We start from the raw sequence: 16,222 nt of genomic DNA on the forward strand, positions 1-16,222 counted from the left end.
GGAAGCAAGAATTGGTAGAAGCTGGGCCAGGTACGGTGGCTCACACCTGTCACCCCAGCACTTTGGGAGGTCAAGGCGGGTGGATCACTTGAGGCCAGGAGTTTGAGACCAGCCTGGGCAACATGACGAAACACTCTACTAAAAATACAAAAAAAAACTAGCCGGGTGTGGTGGCGCACACCTGTAATCCCAGCTACTCAGAAGGCTGAGGCATGAGAATCACTTGAACCCAGGAGGCAGAGATAGTATTGAGCCAAGATCATGCCACTGCACTCCAGCCTAGGTGGCAGAGAGAGACTCTGTCTCAAACAAACAAAAAAAAAATTGATGCTGAAATGCATCAAAAGCAGCCTGCTCGTCATCCTCTTTTTGAAGAAAAAGATGAGTAAACCATAGCATTACTTATTAGGATGTTACCAGATATGTGAGTTGGTCAGAGGGACTCCTAGCTACAAGTACAAGGGGTCCACTCTACCATTGCCTATGTGCAAAGTAGCACATTTTAGCTACCTTTTTAAGATACTCGGCCAGATGCAGTGGCTAACACCTGTAATCCCAGCACTTTGGGAGGCTGAGACGGGCAGATCACCTGAGGTCAGGAGTTCAAAACCCGCCTGGCCAACATAGTGAAACCCCATCTCTACTAAAAATACAAAAATTAGCCAGACGTGGTGGTGGGCACCTGTAATCCCAGCTACTTGGGAGGCTGAGGCCTGAGACTCGCTTGAACCCAGGAGACAGAGGTTGCAGTGAGCCAAGATCATGTCACTGCACTCCAGCCTGGGTGGGAGAGTGAGACTCTGTCTTTAAAAAAAAAAAAAAAAAAAGATACTCAGTGACTGTGACTCTACATATTTGAATCTTTCCATTTATCTAGTCTTGTGTTAAACTTTAAAATTTTCTGACACTTTATCAATGTGTGTAAATGTGTACTGATACAAGATCCTCTACATGATTTTTTTATTCAGAATATTCCTGTCTTCAGACATCTTCAGGAAACCCTGTTGGGGTTTTGTTTAGGAGGATTGCTTTGAATTTAGATTAACTCAGGAAAAAGTTATAATATTTGACTGTTATAATCATTTTTAGGAAAATTTGCACTTTAAATTTATAGCCCAAGTGACATATTTGCAACATTGAATCTAATAATACTTATTTCTCTTACATTCAAATGTTTATGTGCCTTTAAAAAATACATTTTTTCTTTATTTTGATCCTATATATTTCATGTTAAGTTATTCTTTATTAATGCCACTTGTAAAAGAATAAAAATATGTAAGATTTCTTTTGGTGTACCAGTTCCATTGTTCTCCTCTAAAAAATATATAATGTTTTCAAATGTCGGGTCCCCTTTTGAAAAATGCTACAAAAAATGTGTTCACACTAGTGCTAGTATTCAATACTAATACAGTGGGCAATAAAATGTTCCTCAGTTCCTGATAATAGCCTGGGTGAGAGTCCACGTGGCACTGAACTTAGTAATTTGTCTTCTACAGTGGTGGGTACACACAGTGACTCTCAATAGACAACCCACTGTGGTGCTGCCTCCAGCTCTGGGTCCCCTGTGGCCAGGTGCAGGTAGGCAGCCCAGTGCACATGTGCAGCCCTAAGCCCTGTTTAAACACATGGCTACCTGCTGTACCTTCTAACCTGTTTTGAGTTGAGGAACAGAATGCGTGAGCCTCTGAACTCACCTCTGCGGTCATTAGCTGCTTCATCTTCTCTTCTGTGTTACAGATCACAGTAACTTAATCATAACTTCCTATGGAGAGCCAGAGTATTATTTTACTATTGATTCTGAAGGGGTCTTTTGTTGCTGATGGGGTTTATGCATCAGAACTTTAGTTGTTCTTGTGCCAAATTCAATTCCGTTTGATTTTTTTTTATCTTCAAAGCATAAATAGTAAGGACAACTATGATTTGTCAGTTTCTGCCCTGTAACAAATTTATCCCGAAACTCTGTATGTCACTAAGGCAAATCCAAACTCTTCATGTTCTACCTTTCACTTCTCCATTCAGAACTTGTACTGTTATGCATAAGCATGGCATAATTATCCCTAGTAGTTTTATCTTTTCACTCTCTTCCCCCTAGATATTTTCTCCTAATCACCCTAAATGAATTGTCATTGTCTCTTGATTGCTCTCGTAAACTACTGTCATTTTCTCACTTTCCCTTCCCCTGCAAGTAGACTAAACAGCTCTCTCCTTCCCCAGCATCCTCTTTCCAATCCTAGTCACCCCATGTGCTTTGCCTCCCTGTGTCAGTAGACGTTGGTCCTTTTACCTTCTTACTTCTGGAAGCCGTGTTCTTAACTCTTGTGCCTGGATTGCTGTACCACTGGTGTACAGCAGAGGTTTCTCATCACTTCATAGGTCTCTCGTCACTTTCCATTTTTCTCCTTCCCCTCCCACCTTATCTAAGCCCCTGCCTTCAGTTATGTACGTGGAGTGATGCCTTCATCTATGTCTCTCATTCCTCTTAACTCACCCTTCCACTGCCTTCTAAATGTGTCATTATTCATCTTTCCAGCACTTTGTTCCTACTACACAGATGCAAAAACTTGGATTCTTTCTTTGAGCTTACCCACTCTTTTTGCCCTATATTCAGCAGCCAAACCCTGTTGGTCGCTGTTGCATCTGTTACCCAGCCACCTCTACCTCAGTATAGATATGATTGTTCTAATTCTGGCCTTTTGTCACTCACCTAGTCGGCTAAAACCCTAATTGTGATCCCTACCTCAGGCTCTGCCTCCCTGATGAGCCCTCTCCCCTCTGCTCCCTAGGCATCTTCCCAAGGCACAGATAATGCTCAGACCTCTACAGCTCCCAAGCTGTGTTTACCAGCTCTCCTGCTGCTACGTAGTCGCACAGACCATCTCCAGAATACAGCCTGTTCTTCTAGACAGCATCCTGGACCTTCCATGGTTTGGTTCCAGCAATCTTATTTTCAGCCACCTTCTTTCATACCCCTTCTCCATGCTATCTAGAACAAAAAGCTGCTATGATAAGAACTGTAAGTGTGCTGCTGGCATCCAGCTGCTCGAGCTTGGAATCCAAGCTTCACCTTCCTAACTGTGTGACTCCAAGCATGTTAAATAGCCTCCTTTACTTTTTGTAGCCTCAGTTTCTTCACTCAAACCAGGATTGATTGATTGATTGATTGATTGATTGATTGATTGATTTTTATTGAGACGGAGTCTTGCTCTGTCACCCAGACTGGAGTGCAGTGGCACAATCTTGGCTCACTGCAACCTCCGCTGCCCGAGATCAAGTGATTCTCCTGCCTCAGCGCCCTGAGTAGCTGGGATTACAGGCACCCACCACCATGCCTGGCTAATTTTTTTGTGTTTTTACTAGAGATGGGGTTTCACCATGTTGGCCAGGCTGGTCTCAAACTCCTGACCTCAGGTGATCTGCCTGCCTTGGCCTTCCAAAGTGTTGGGATTACAAGCGTGAGCCACCGCACCTGGCCTATTATTTATGTTATCACTTACCTTATAATACTATGAAGACCAAAAAAAATTTTTTTTTTGTTTTTTTGAGACAGAGTCTCACTCTGTCCCTCAGCCTGGAATGCAGTGGCATGATCCTGGCTCACTGAAATCTCCACCTCCCAGGTTCAAGTGATTCTCCTGCCTCAGCCTCCCGAGTAGCTGGGATTACAGGCATGCACCACCATGCCCAGCTAATTTTGTATATTTAGTAGAGGCGGGGTTTCACCTTGTTAGCCAGGCTGATCTCAAGCTCCCGACCTCGGGTGATCCACCTGCCTCTATCTCCCAAAGTGCTGGGATTACAGGCGTGAGCCACCATACCTGGCCCAAGAATTCTTAGAGAACCCTTACCACAATCCCTGGTATTTAGTAAGCTAGAGGAGCCTCAATAAATGCCAGAGGATGATGATGTTGATCTCATAATTATCATCCTCATTAAAATTTCGCTTGACATAAGTAATGCTGGGTATATTACCCACATAAGTGTGGTATGCCCTTGTCACTGTGCCTTTGTGCCTTTCTCTGCTTAGAGTACCAAAATCCTATTCACACTGCAGTCCCCAGCTAACATGTTACCTTCTCACTGGCTTAATCACCTCCCAGCCAGGAGAGCTCTTGCCCTCCTTTGAACTGTCATATCCGTTTGTCTGGACCTTGGCTCTTATCATATAATTATCTATCATCATTTTCCATTTTCTGTATTTATGAGGCATATAGTTATCGAACTCCATTGAAAATCCTTTCCTCTTCTTGCTGGCTATATAGCCCTGGGTACATTGCTATATTAGTTTGCTAGCACTACCAAAACAAAATACCACAAACTAGGTGGCTTAAACATCAGAAATTTATATTCTCACATTTCTAGAGTCTGAAACTTCAAGATCAAGGTGTCGGCCAGGTTGGTTTCTTCTGAGGTCTCTCTCTTTTTGGCTTGGAGATGGCCGCTTTTTCCCTGTGTCTTCTCTTTGTGTCCTACATGTCTGTCTCAATTTTCTCTTCTTATGAGAAACCAGTTGGATGGGATTATGTCCCACCCTAAAGACCTCTTTTTAACTTAATTTCTCTTTTAAAGTCCGTGTTTTCAACTATAGTCACATTCTGAAGTATTTGAGAGTTAGGACTTCAACTGTGACTTTTGGTAGAACACAGTTCAGCCCATAAAAACAGTTGCTTTAATCATTCTGTGCTTCAGTTTCCTCTTAATGTAAACTCTGCAAAAAGTACCTCTTGAGTGGACTGAAAATATGTAGTATATGCAACATATTTATATAAAGCAACACCTTAATACCCCATAATAGATGTTTGATGAATATTCATTACCTCTACCCTTGCTACTTCATGCTCCTTGAGAATGGGAATGAAGTATCTTGTGTCCTTGCAGTTCCTCGGACAAACTTTGAACACGATTGCTTGTAAATATTTGGTGAATGAAAAATCAAGTAGCAGAAGTGAGTCTGTAATAGTTGTATGCATTTCTCTTTCTCTCTTAGATGGATCCAGATACCAGATGGTAACTAAGATTTCAATAACAAAGAGTATACTAGGAAACATGTAGAAAAGTCAGTGTTAGCGCTGTAAGTATAATATGCCACACTGAGCCAGTTCAGTATGAAATATTTTCCTGTGTCCTACTTGCCACAGTCTCCAGAAAGTCATAGGGAAATGATTTGTGACAAAATTGCACACACAAAAAAAAACAGTATCTTCACACAGCCAGAGCTCTCAAGTGATGAGGGACGCAAAGACATTGTGCACAATAGGTGTTCCTGTCCATTGTCTGCCGATTCAGCTATCTTTGATCTCTGCAAAAGAGGAACCATGGGTATGGTACTGTGAATGGATAATAGACCAGGAATTGGAAGAGCGGCAGGCAGTGTGCTGCTCAGTGATCAAGTCATGGCGAGACCCGGACACCGTGCATCTGATGATAAGCATCTTCTCTTGGTGCCTTGGAGTCTCTCATTTCCTTCCAGTTTGACTCCAAAGGGCCTGTTTCATCTTCAGCACCTTTACAATGTGCCACTTTGAGTCTGTAGGTTCTTTCTTTCAGAGGCCACCACAGGTAACGGGTACATCATTATGTTTTCTTGATATCACTACATTCTTTCTTCCTGGTGCATCTGGCTCCTGCAGCCCTCTGAAGTGGATTTGACTCCTTATCATCCCTAGTGATAACTCACTTTGCTGTTTTAAAAGCATTGGTATCTGTCGATTTGCTTGGAGTCAGGGAGTTGAGTGTAAGTTCTTGTTTTATTGTATATAATGCTAGCAACTTTTACCAGTGTTAGTAAAGGTAAGAGATAATAAAACAACAATTCTGTACCCAAGAATTCTACCCTTTCATAACAGCACCACTTGGATATGTAGAAAGAGTTTGTTGTGAGATCAGATATAAAACAAATAAAAGTTATTTGTGAAATGGAAGACTGGGATTAGAAACTGTGTCATTCAGGAAGCCAAGTAAGCTGGTTCTCAGAATTGACAGAGATTCTAGAGACGGTGTAGTGCAGGGATTGTCAGCCTCGCTGCACATAAGAATCTCCTAGGAAAATTTTAACAAGGACGGATGCAAAGTTCTTGTTAAACTGTCAGGACTGAAGTTCAGAGGTCACTATATTTTAAAAAGGTCTGCAAGTGATTGTAACATGCATCTATGGAGGAAAACATCAATGTAGGGGAAAAAGGGAAAGAAACCTGCATGTTTGGAGTAATGGCTCTGTCTTGAGCACTGTGCTGGTTCCTTACATTCTCCATCTCTTTTTATCTTCATAGTAAGTGAGATGGTTTGATAAATAGGGAGACTGAAGCTCTGCCTTCATGTGGGACACTCACCTGCCTCCTTCCCTGCTGTTGGCAGTGCTTGGATGAATATGCATTGTATTCCTCTTCTCTCTTCCAAGAAGACGGGTGTTCTCTGATTATTTTGCATTTTACCCTGGGTAGAGATGGTCTTACCCTCTTTTGAGCTTCAAAAAAATCAGCCTTCAGCCTAATTCCATCCTGGTGAATCTTTCTCAGCAATTCTGCCCCCATAAAACAATCTTTACATTTTGAATTTCTATTCATTTTTCTAAGTATTCGTAAGATTTTCATATGAAGAGTTCTGGTTCAGAAATAGAGAAAATCCTTACTGTGCCTCTCGCGTGGTTACTGGGCTAGGTGTGTTTCAACTCATCATTCTGCCAACTGCAAATAGCTCAGTCTGTATCATATGGGAAATGTAGGTGCAAAGTCACAAAACACTCAAGGGCTGTAAACAACCGGAGGCGGGCGGGGGAGTAGGGGGGTGGGGAGGGTATTGTTTTTCCCTTGGACCTGCAGGTTGCAGCAGCATCTGAGCAAAACAGAGCTGTTCTGAGCAGTAGGGCAGGGAGCAGCATGTCTGTGTGTGGACCAGAGGCACCAGCCTCTGGGTGTGTAATCTCACACTCTACTTCCTAGAGTAAGGCCCTTTCTTGGGCCTTTCAGTGAATCCAACCCAGGTTTGTATTTTGTGTTGTCCCCCCATCCCTCAAAAAAGTTCATTTGCGCTTAAGGAAGAACAAGAGTGTCTTGATTAAGGTATCAAGTTGGTAAAAATGGAAAAACAATTTGATTTAGGGAGTTAATGAATGAACATCTTTCTTTGATTCATTAACCTTACACATATTAGGTAAACTGTGTATAGGTGTTTATTTTTCTTTGTGAAAGTAGCACATGATCTATATAGAAAAAATTTCAAATACATCAAAAAAAGAAAAGGAAATAAAAGATATTTGTAATCCCACCACTTCAGAAGCACCACTTTGGTGTATTTCTTCTACATGGTGGTAGGGGATGGCAGGGGGAAATGTGTACCAGTATTTAAACATATGAGCATTTTTACTTAAAAGTCTATTTTGAACATTTTTCACGGTTGACTGCATAGTATCTCCATGCATGATCATACTCAAATTCATTTAATCCATCCCTTACCATTAGATATTTATGTTGTTTCTAATTTTTCTTTCCAGCTATTATAAGTAATACTTCAAAAGGCATCCTTGTAGCTAGTTCTAATTAGTACAGTATAGTTTGGATAATATAAAAATTTCATATATCTGTGACAAAGAACAAGTTGAAATACAGTAAGAAAGAATGTAATTGCTTGTGATAAATATGTGATAAATGTGATAAATATGTGAAAAATGTGATAAATATAGGCTTAGCTTCAAAATAGCTGGCTTAAAATTACCCTTATAGTGTACTTTAAAGATTTCACTGATGATCTTGGAGGTGAGGCATCTGGCCATTGCTGGAATGAAATAACACATGATGTTCAACATTTGTGTAGTAATTGACTTAGTGCATATTTTTGCTACTTTCACATACCATTTATCTCATATGAAAAGAGCAATTCTATACACAAGTAATACATAAATAAAATTATAAGAATATACAACTCCATAAAATGAGATTTGATGTTTTTAAGAGAAAAAAATGATAGCTTTCATGTAAGTTTACATGTTCGCTGGAAGTTTTTGAATCATTGCCAGAATCATGAAATTCATCATTCAGGAGCCTTTGTCCTCCTAGTCTCCCTTCTATTCTGAGAGGCAGATCTGTGTCTCCTCATTTGGATACGAATGCTTTTCATTTTATTACTGCCTTTGTGCCCTTGGCTTTGAGCCCTGCGGTGGCAGTTGTTTGTGCGTCAAGGAGCATTTGTAATTTCAGTGTGAGGACTCAGGGAGGTCAAGAAAAATCTCTGGTCTTTGCCCTCCTTCAGCCTCCACATTAAGGACGTAGGGCTTCTTCCTAGGCAGTAACTGTATTTTGATTCATACTTGTAATCCCTAACCACTTTGATTGACGGGATAGGGACTGAAACTACATTCTTTTGAGGATAGAATATTCTTATCCTTGAGAATAATCATTCATCTCTTCCTAACCCATCTTACCATTTCTTTGCTTTGATCCTAAATCTTTTTTGTTATTTTTAGGCTGGAGGCTCCCAGGTGATTTTCACAAATCCTTTAGAAATTGTCAAGATCCGTTTGCAAGTGGCCGGAGAAATCACTACTGGTCCCAGAGTCAGTGCCTTGTCTGTCGTGCGGGACCTGGGGTTCTTTGGGATCTACAAGGTAACTTTTTTTTTTTTTTTTAAGTCATTTATTTGATTACTTTCTCATCTCCTAATGTAGAAACTATTCTTCAACATGAAATCCATTTTTTGTTTTTTGTTTGTTTGTTTGTTTGTTTGCATTTCTACACCTAGAGAAGATGTTCTACCCAAGCTGCAGGGGCATCTTCATGCCAATTAGAAGGAGGTGCCCCTTCCTGCCATCTGCCAAAAAACTATCCTCATCAATACACAAATCCAGGATGACTATGATAGGAATTGTGCCCTCTAGAGTTGTTCAGTGCAGCTCTTTGCAGCAACACTGGCTAGAACTTTATTTGGATTTGTTATTGATATGCTGAGTTCAGTTCAAGGAGAAACCTATATCATAATTTATTTTCTGATCCTATATATGTGGTCTGATCCATGTTTTCTCTGTATATGTATGCCTTGTCTTATTATAAATCTTAATCATTTTTTCATTTAGAAAATGTTTTTTCAGAATGATTACAAAACCAAACTTCTAGAGGATTCTTGAAATTTGTTATTCATACTGCTCTACCAAAAAGTTATAATGGAATTTACTATAACTGTCTGCCTATATGCCAACATATAAGGCTTTATCAAACATAAAGTAAACACAAGTTTTCAATGAAGAATTTTTTTAAAAAACATTACGCTAGCTTGACTAAGTAAACCTTTAGGGATATGGGAGAAATGTCAAATGTCTACTTAAGATAGTTTCATTTATTTACACAGAATGTATACAGTCACATTATATAAAATTAATATTGCTTTGTTTCTATAAACACATATCAAGAAATATTCAAATTATTCATGAATTTTGAATCAGCATGTTGATCTCCACTTAACCCACTTTTTAGGTCATCTGTTAGCATGGTTTTGCAGAATACATTGTCTTCATTTTTATCCCAAGCTTTGCAATTTGAAGCATTTTTGACTTTTATGTATGATATTGTTCCTGCAAATTTTATCCCATAGACACATAATATTAAGACAGTCAATTTATTTTTTCCTATTCCCAGTTCATCCTGAATGGATATAACTGGTCCCCATAATGTAACAACTTACCATATTGCTAGAGTAAACTTGAAATGACTTGTTTTGACATTTTACACGGTATTTGTGAGATCCTCCTCCCAGAGATACTTTTTTACTCTTTTCTTTTTAACCTGAGTTTTGCAAGTGACCTCAATAAACATCCAGAATTAGTAATAACTGTGGCTGTCTCAGGAGAATCTACCTTCCCTGAATGGTACTCTGCTTCTCAGGGTCAAGTGATTGGAAAGAGTACTCCATGATCTGAGACTTTGTGAAGATCGAATATAATGTGATGCCCTCTTTTCTGGGATTAATTTTAGCTGGGGAAAATCCTGCCTTATATTTAAGCATATGTGGTACTTAGGAATAAACCTGCTGATTTTTTAAGTAGAACTTAAAATGTTCAATCTGGGTTTCTACAATGTAACACAATGTTCTGTAACTATTTTGCTTACCAATTTGTTACCCATCTGTAAAAAATAAACACTGTTGTCATGAGGCATAGCATTGATCAATTTGAAGAAAAATCATCTTTTCTAAATTTTTAGGCTCTTGAAGTCTGTAATATGGTGTAGCAGCATGTCATTTTGACAAGATGCCAGGAGTCTTTCAATGGGTTGTCTGGTAAAAAGCACTTAGGTACTATGGCAGTGACTGTTATCGAAATGTCTAGATGAGTAAAATGGTAGGAACTTGTTTGCTGATACAGAAACAGAGACTGTTAAACTATCTGCAAATGATACAATACTGGGACTTAGTGCTTTTCATCTTCACATTATTTAATAATCTTAATCCCCTTTAACACTTCTTGGAAGTAGTTGGTATCCTGATTTTGTAGTTCAGGTGAATAGAGGCTGCCAACCATGGTATCTGAGCTGAAACTGAGGCTTAGAAGTTTCTTGTTTCCACATTTGTGCTAAAATTGCTTTCCTGAAATGTGCAGGATTGCTCAAGTTTGAGCAAGAGAACACTCCCATATGAAGTTAGTTTAATTACTAGTCTAGTAGTTTAATCTAGTTCAGAAGCATTCCACAGGGTTTGGTGCTTACTTCTAAAATGCTGTTTTTGGTGTACTGGTAATTAACAAGAAAATCAGTAATGCTTTGAGCTGCTGGAACCTTGATTTCGTTGCAAGAAAATGACCTAGTAATCTCTATCTTCCTGTTGGTCATCAGTATCAGCTACATTCAGAGACCTGGGAGTCTGGATTTCATTCAGCAGATGTTGACCTCTGTGGTTTGGTCTCCTTTCAGTCTGATTAGCTCTTGTATTACAAGTCTAGTTGGTCCTCATTTATATTTTCCCAGCATTCTGTCTTGGACTTTGTTTCTTGTGAACCCCTCTTCTCCAGTCCCACCCCACTTCACCTTTACATGGTCAGACATCACAGCAGGTTAAGATCCATCTTTCTAGGGAGCATCACAGCATTAGCATTGCTTTGTAGTTTAATGTGTTTTTGTTTCAGGATAGCACTTTTTAGTAATAAAGCTTTTCTGTTTCTAGTCCTGGTTAGCTAGAAAAATGCAAATGACTAGAAGTGACCTCACACAGTACTTTTAAACCTGGTATGTGCCCCTCCAGGTGGGTCTTTAAAAAGAACTACTGTCCTAGATTTAGTTGAGACAGGTAATCTTTCTCCTTCCCTCTGTTCTTTTGTTTCTGTTGTTAACATTACAATGCCAGACACAAGAAGGGTGAGTGGTTGGCTCTGTCTGTGTATTTAGGCCTGCTGAGCTTTAACCTTACCTAAATTGGAAAATCAAGCTTTCTGTTTTTCTCCTGTATTGACTTGCAAAATAAGCAAACTATTCTGACTTTCCAGTAAGTGGCAATTAGAGTACTTGCTTTAGAAATATATTTGCAACTGAAAAAAAGTGGAAAACAGTAAACATTTTGCATTCCGAAAGTAAGAAATAGTTTAGCACAAATATAGTAAGCAATGTAAACAAAGCCCCATCTAAAATGCTAACATTTAGAGAGATTTAGTTATAGCACAGAGGATGTAGGTGATTGAAGTGAAGGCAGCATAATTAATTGCCTTTGAAAGAGCTATTTGAATGTAATGTAGCTAAGAAAACAAATCTGCAATGTCTACTTCTTTTTAAAAAGAATTATGAGGATGTATTTCCCTTTCCCTGCATAACTTCTGTTTTATTACATAAACCCCTGGAGCATAAAAATAAAAGTCAAATAAACTTGACATAGAAAAGAAAGTTGTATCCATCTACTTTTGAACATTACCTTTTCCATAGGAGCTGTCAGAGCATTAATGAGGGGACAAATTATACTTTAGGAATTGAATGAAACTTATCATTTAACAGTAAATGGCAGCACAGCTAATTAGGCCAAAAAGATGCTTTATTAGGAAGCAGTGGAACAGTCCATGTCTCTTTTTGAGTACAAAACATGGTCAGTGAAGCAATGACAGCTAGGATCCATCAAGCACTATTTTCAAATTCTATAATCACAAGTTAAACCTTAACTCTAGCATGGAAGGTCACTTAGGAATATGGACTCTGTCTGCTGTGTTCTAATCAAAGGCATTGTTTTTTTCCACTGCATTTGACAGTATTCAAACATATTTGTATCCATATACATAAATGTTGTATACATGTGTTCATTTATAATGTGTGTATAAATGATTCATTGGAGCTATTGTTCATAAACTCAGAAAGCAAGTTATGATGTATCAGTATATTCTTGTTTATTCTGTCAGTTATCTCAAACTTTTTTATTTTAAAAAGTAAAATATAATTTATATTTCAAAAAAATCAAGTAATTTAGAAAGGTGTATAAAGAAAAGTAAAATTATCTCTCTACCCTTTACTGCTCCATTCTCTTCAAAGTATAGCCACTGCTTAAGATTTTATATTAATGTATCCTTAAAAAAAGAAAAACTTTCTGCTCAGATTAGTATTTCTCTTTCAAAAATTTTACCAATATCAGCATCAGAAGAGTATGTATGTTTTCAATAGCAAAGACGTAGAATCACCCTAGGTTACCATTAACAGGAGATTGGATAAGGAAAACGTGAAAACTACACACAATGGAGTACTAGACAACCATAAAAAAGAACTAAATTATGTCCTTTGCAGCAACATGGATGCAGCTGGAGGCCACTATCCTAAACAAATCAGTGCAGAAACAGAAAACCAAATATCACATTTTCACTTGTAAGTGGGAGCGAAACCTTGGGTACACATGGGCACAAAGACTCCAATAGGAGGAAGGGAAAGAGGAAAGGAGGAAAGGGCTGAAAAACTTCCTTTCGGGTGCTATGCTGAGTACCTAGCTGACAGGATTAATAGAAGCCCAAATCTCAGCATCACGCAATATATCCTTGTAACAAACCTGTATATGTATCCCCTGAATCTAAAATTAAAATGAAAGGAGAATATTTTACTTTTCTTAAGTAAAATTGTGTCTTAACACAAATAGAATCTTTTCAAACACAATATATCTTAACGCTCTTTCCTCATTTTAATAGCTGTATAAATGTTTGTGTTTAACCATTTCCTGTTGATGTTTGTTTGTTTCTAGTTTGAAGATATTACAAGCAATGCCATGGTGATCATCCCCGTGTATATTTTAACATACTTTTGTGATTGTTTAGAAAAGATAAATTCCTAGCATTGAAGTTGTTAGGTCAAAGGCCATGTGCACTTTTTAGTGTTAATAGATTTTATCCAGTTTTATCAGTTTATCCCTTTTTCCTTGGTAACATGTAAGTACTCATAAGACTAATTCTTCAACTTATCATCTTTTGAAAACTTTTTTTTTTACGTGCTCATAGCCCGACCTGAAGGAAGCAATTGTTTAGTCTACTTTGAGAACACATTGTCGTTCTAGTTTTCTGATACCTGGGGACATGCTATGGTTTTACAACCAGCCTAGGGGTAGTTCTCACCCATCCATTTCTACTTTTATCCTTCATCTGAACCTCTGTGAAAGCCTCTTTAGGGCTTTCTGTATTTTGACTCTTGACTCTCCTAAATCCACTGTTGCCACAGCAGCCAAAGCGATCCATTTAAAATGTAAATCATATTAATTCACTCACTCAGCACACTCTTATTGAGAGCTTACTGTGCCAGGCACTGTTCCAGCCTTTAGGAGATGGCTGTTTAAAGCCAAGTCCCTGCTCACAGTATATTGGGTAGGACAGGTCAGCCATCAAGAAAAAAAGATACAGCCGGGCATGGTGCCTTGTGTCTGTAATCTCAGTATTTCAGGAGGCCAGGGCAATCTCTTAATGCCAGGAGTTCAAGACTAGCCTAGGCAGCATAGCAAGACACCATCCCTACAAAAATAAATAAATAAAAGTTAGTGGGACATGGTGATGCATGTCTGTATTCCCAGCTATTTGGGAGGCTAAGGCGGGAGAATCACTTGAACCCAGGAGTTCGAGGCTGCATTGAGCTATGATTGCACCATCACACTCTAGCCCTGGCAACAGAGCGAGACCCTGTGTCTTAAAAAAAAAAAAAAATGGAAAGGAATACACAAAATGAATATGACATCAGCTGGTGCTACCATGAAGAAAAAGAAGCTGATTTAAAAAATGAGCAAAGGACTTGAGTAGATACTTCTCCAAAGAAGACATACCAATGGCCAACATGTATGTGAAAAAAGCATGTGAAAAGATGTTCAACATCACTAATCATCAGGGAAATGCAAATAATAACTACAATGATATAGCACTTCATACCTGTTAGGATAGCTATTATCAAAAAAAAAAAAAAAGATAAGCAGTGGTGAGGTTGTGGAGAAATTGAAATCCTTGGTGGTAGGCCAGGTGCAGTGGCTCATGCCTGTAATCCCAGCACTGTGGGAGACCAAGGCAGGCGGATCACGAGGTCAGGAGATCAAGACCATCCTGGCTAACATGGTGAAACCCTGTCTCTACTAAATATACAAAAAATTAGCTGGTCATGGTGGCATTTGCCAATAGTTCCAGCTACTTGGGCGGCTGAGGCAGTAGACTCGCTTGAACCCGGGAGGTCGAGGTCACAGTGAGCTGAGATCGTGCCACTGCACTCCAGCCTGAGGGACAGAGTGAGACTCTGTCTCCAAAAAAAAAAAAGAAAAGAAAAGAAAAAGAGAGATCCTTGATGGTAGAAATGTAGAGTGGTACAGTCTCTGTGGAAAACAGTATGGAATTTTCTCAAAGAGTTAAAATGGAACTACTGTATAATCCAGCAATCTCACTTCTGGGTGTACATCCAAAAGAACAGAAATCAGATATCTGAAGAAGATGTCTGGACTACCAGGTTCATTGCAACATTATTACAATAGACAAGCTATGAAACAACCTAAATGTCTATCAACAAAGGAATGAATAAAGAAAATATGGTGTATTATAGCCTTAAAAAGGAAGGAAATCCTGCTTTTGCAATGAGATGGATAAGCTGGAAGACATTATATTAAGTGCAATAAGGCAGTCACAGAACTTCAAATACTGCATGATTCTATTCATATGAAGTATCTTAAGTGTACATTTCTTGATGTATGAGAGAGAGTGACCGAGTCTTTTCACAAATATACCAACACCAAAAATTGAAGTAAGTTAATAAGTAAATAAATAAAAATATTGTGTCTTACTCCTGACGGACTTTTATTCTCTCACTTAAGGAATTTTTGGAAATTTAAGGAGAGAGTATCAAGTACACCTCAAGGAGGCAGGTTTTGTATCTAATATGTGTGAACATTTGAAAAATACTACAGGTCATGTAACGTCCAAAATCACTGCTTAAAGGTCGTATTAAACAAAAACTGGAAAAAAAAAAAAAACTTTAAAAAATAATTTCAAATTTTATTTTAAATTTGGGGGTACACGTGCAGGTTTGTTGCACAGGTATGTTGCATGATGCTGGGATTTGGGATATGAATGATTCAGTTACCGAGGTAGTGAGCATAGTACCCAACACTTAGTTTGAAAAAAATGATTTTTCTTTTTACAAAATTTCTTGTTCCTGTGCTTCAGATGACTCACTGACTGGTCTGTAGAAAGAGGATAATAATCGTACCTACCTATTCATAGGATCGTTGTGTGGTTTTACTAAAACAATGCTTGTAAAGCATATAGGATAGAGTTGAGCACATAGTACACATGGTGTGTTAGTTGTCATCAACTTTTGATTATTGAGTGTCAGCTAAGGTATTCTTGCAGGAATACCTAGTTTCTTCCTCATTACTCCAGTCCTGGGTAATTTCCAGTGCTGTGTGGTCAACAACCTCTCCAGGCCGGGTCTTCTGCTTTGGACTTTAGAATAGCAGATTAAAAGGAGATGGCTTGAAAAATATTATTTTTATAAAATAATGCCCAGAGGAATTGAGTGTGCTAAAGACACCAGAAGAAAAGAATTCCTTAAAGTAACAGCAAATGGTCAATTTTTTAAACCATTCTTTTATTCTTTCACCAAATGTATATTGAGTGCTAACACTATTAGATGCTAGAATACCAAAGATGTGTACAGTATCATTGCCTTAAAAGTGATCTACGTTAAGGGGTGAGAGAAGAGAAACATGTAATTCTAGTGCCATAAAGTTCTTTTAAAATTTAATTTTAATAGGCAGTACCTTTTTTTAA

General features: G+C 38.6%; 1 protein-coding gene across 2 annotated transcripts in view; it reads left to right on the forward strand.

Annotated features, from left to right (window-relative positions):
- Positions 1–16,222, forward strand: part of SLC25A13 (solute carrier family 25 member 13) — a 210,262-nt gene that overhangs the window by 169,615 nt on the left and 24,425 nt on the right. For both annotated transcript variants that reach the window (XM_007982099.3, XM_073009117.1), the window contains one exon: positions 8,456–8,596. In XM_007982099.3, the coding sequence (XP_007980290.2) occupies positions 8,456–8,596 (141 nt within the window). The remainder of the gene's footprint in view (positions 1–8,455; positions 8,597–16,222) is intronic.

The sequence above is a fragment of the Chlorocebus sabaeus genome, chromosome 21 (genome assembly GCF_047675955.1).
Source record: "Chlorocebus sabaeus isolate Y175 chromosome 21, mChlSab1.0.hap1, whole genome shotgun sequence".
NCBI lineage: Eukaryota > Metazoa > Chordata > Mammalia > Primates > Cercopithecidae > Chlorocebus > Chlorocebus sabaeus.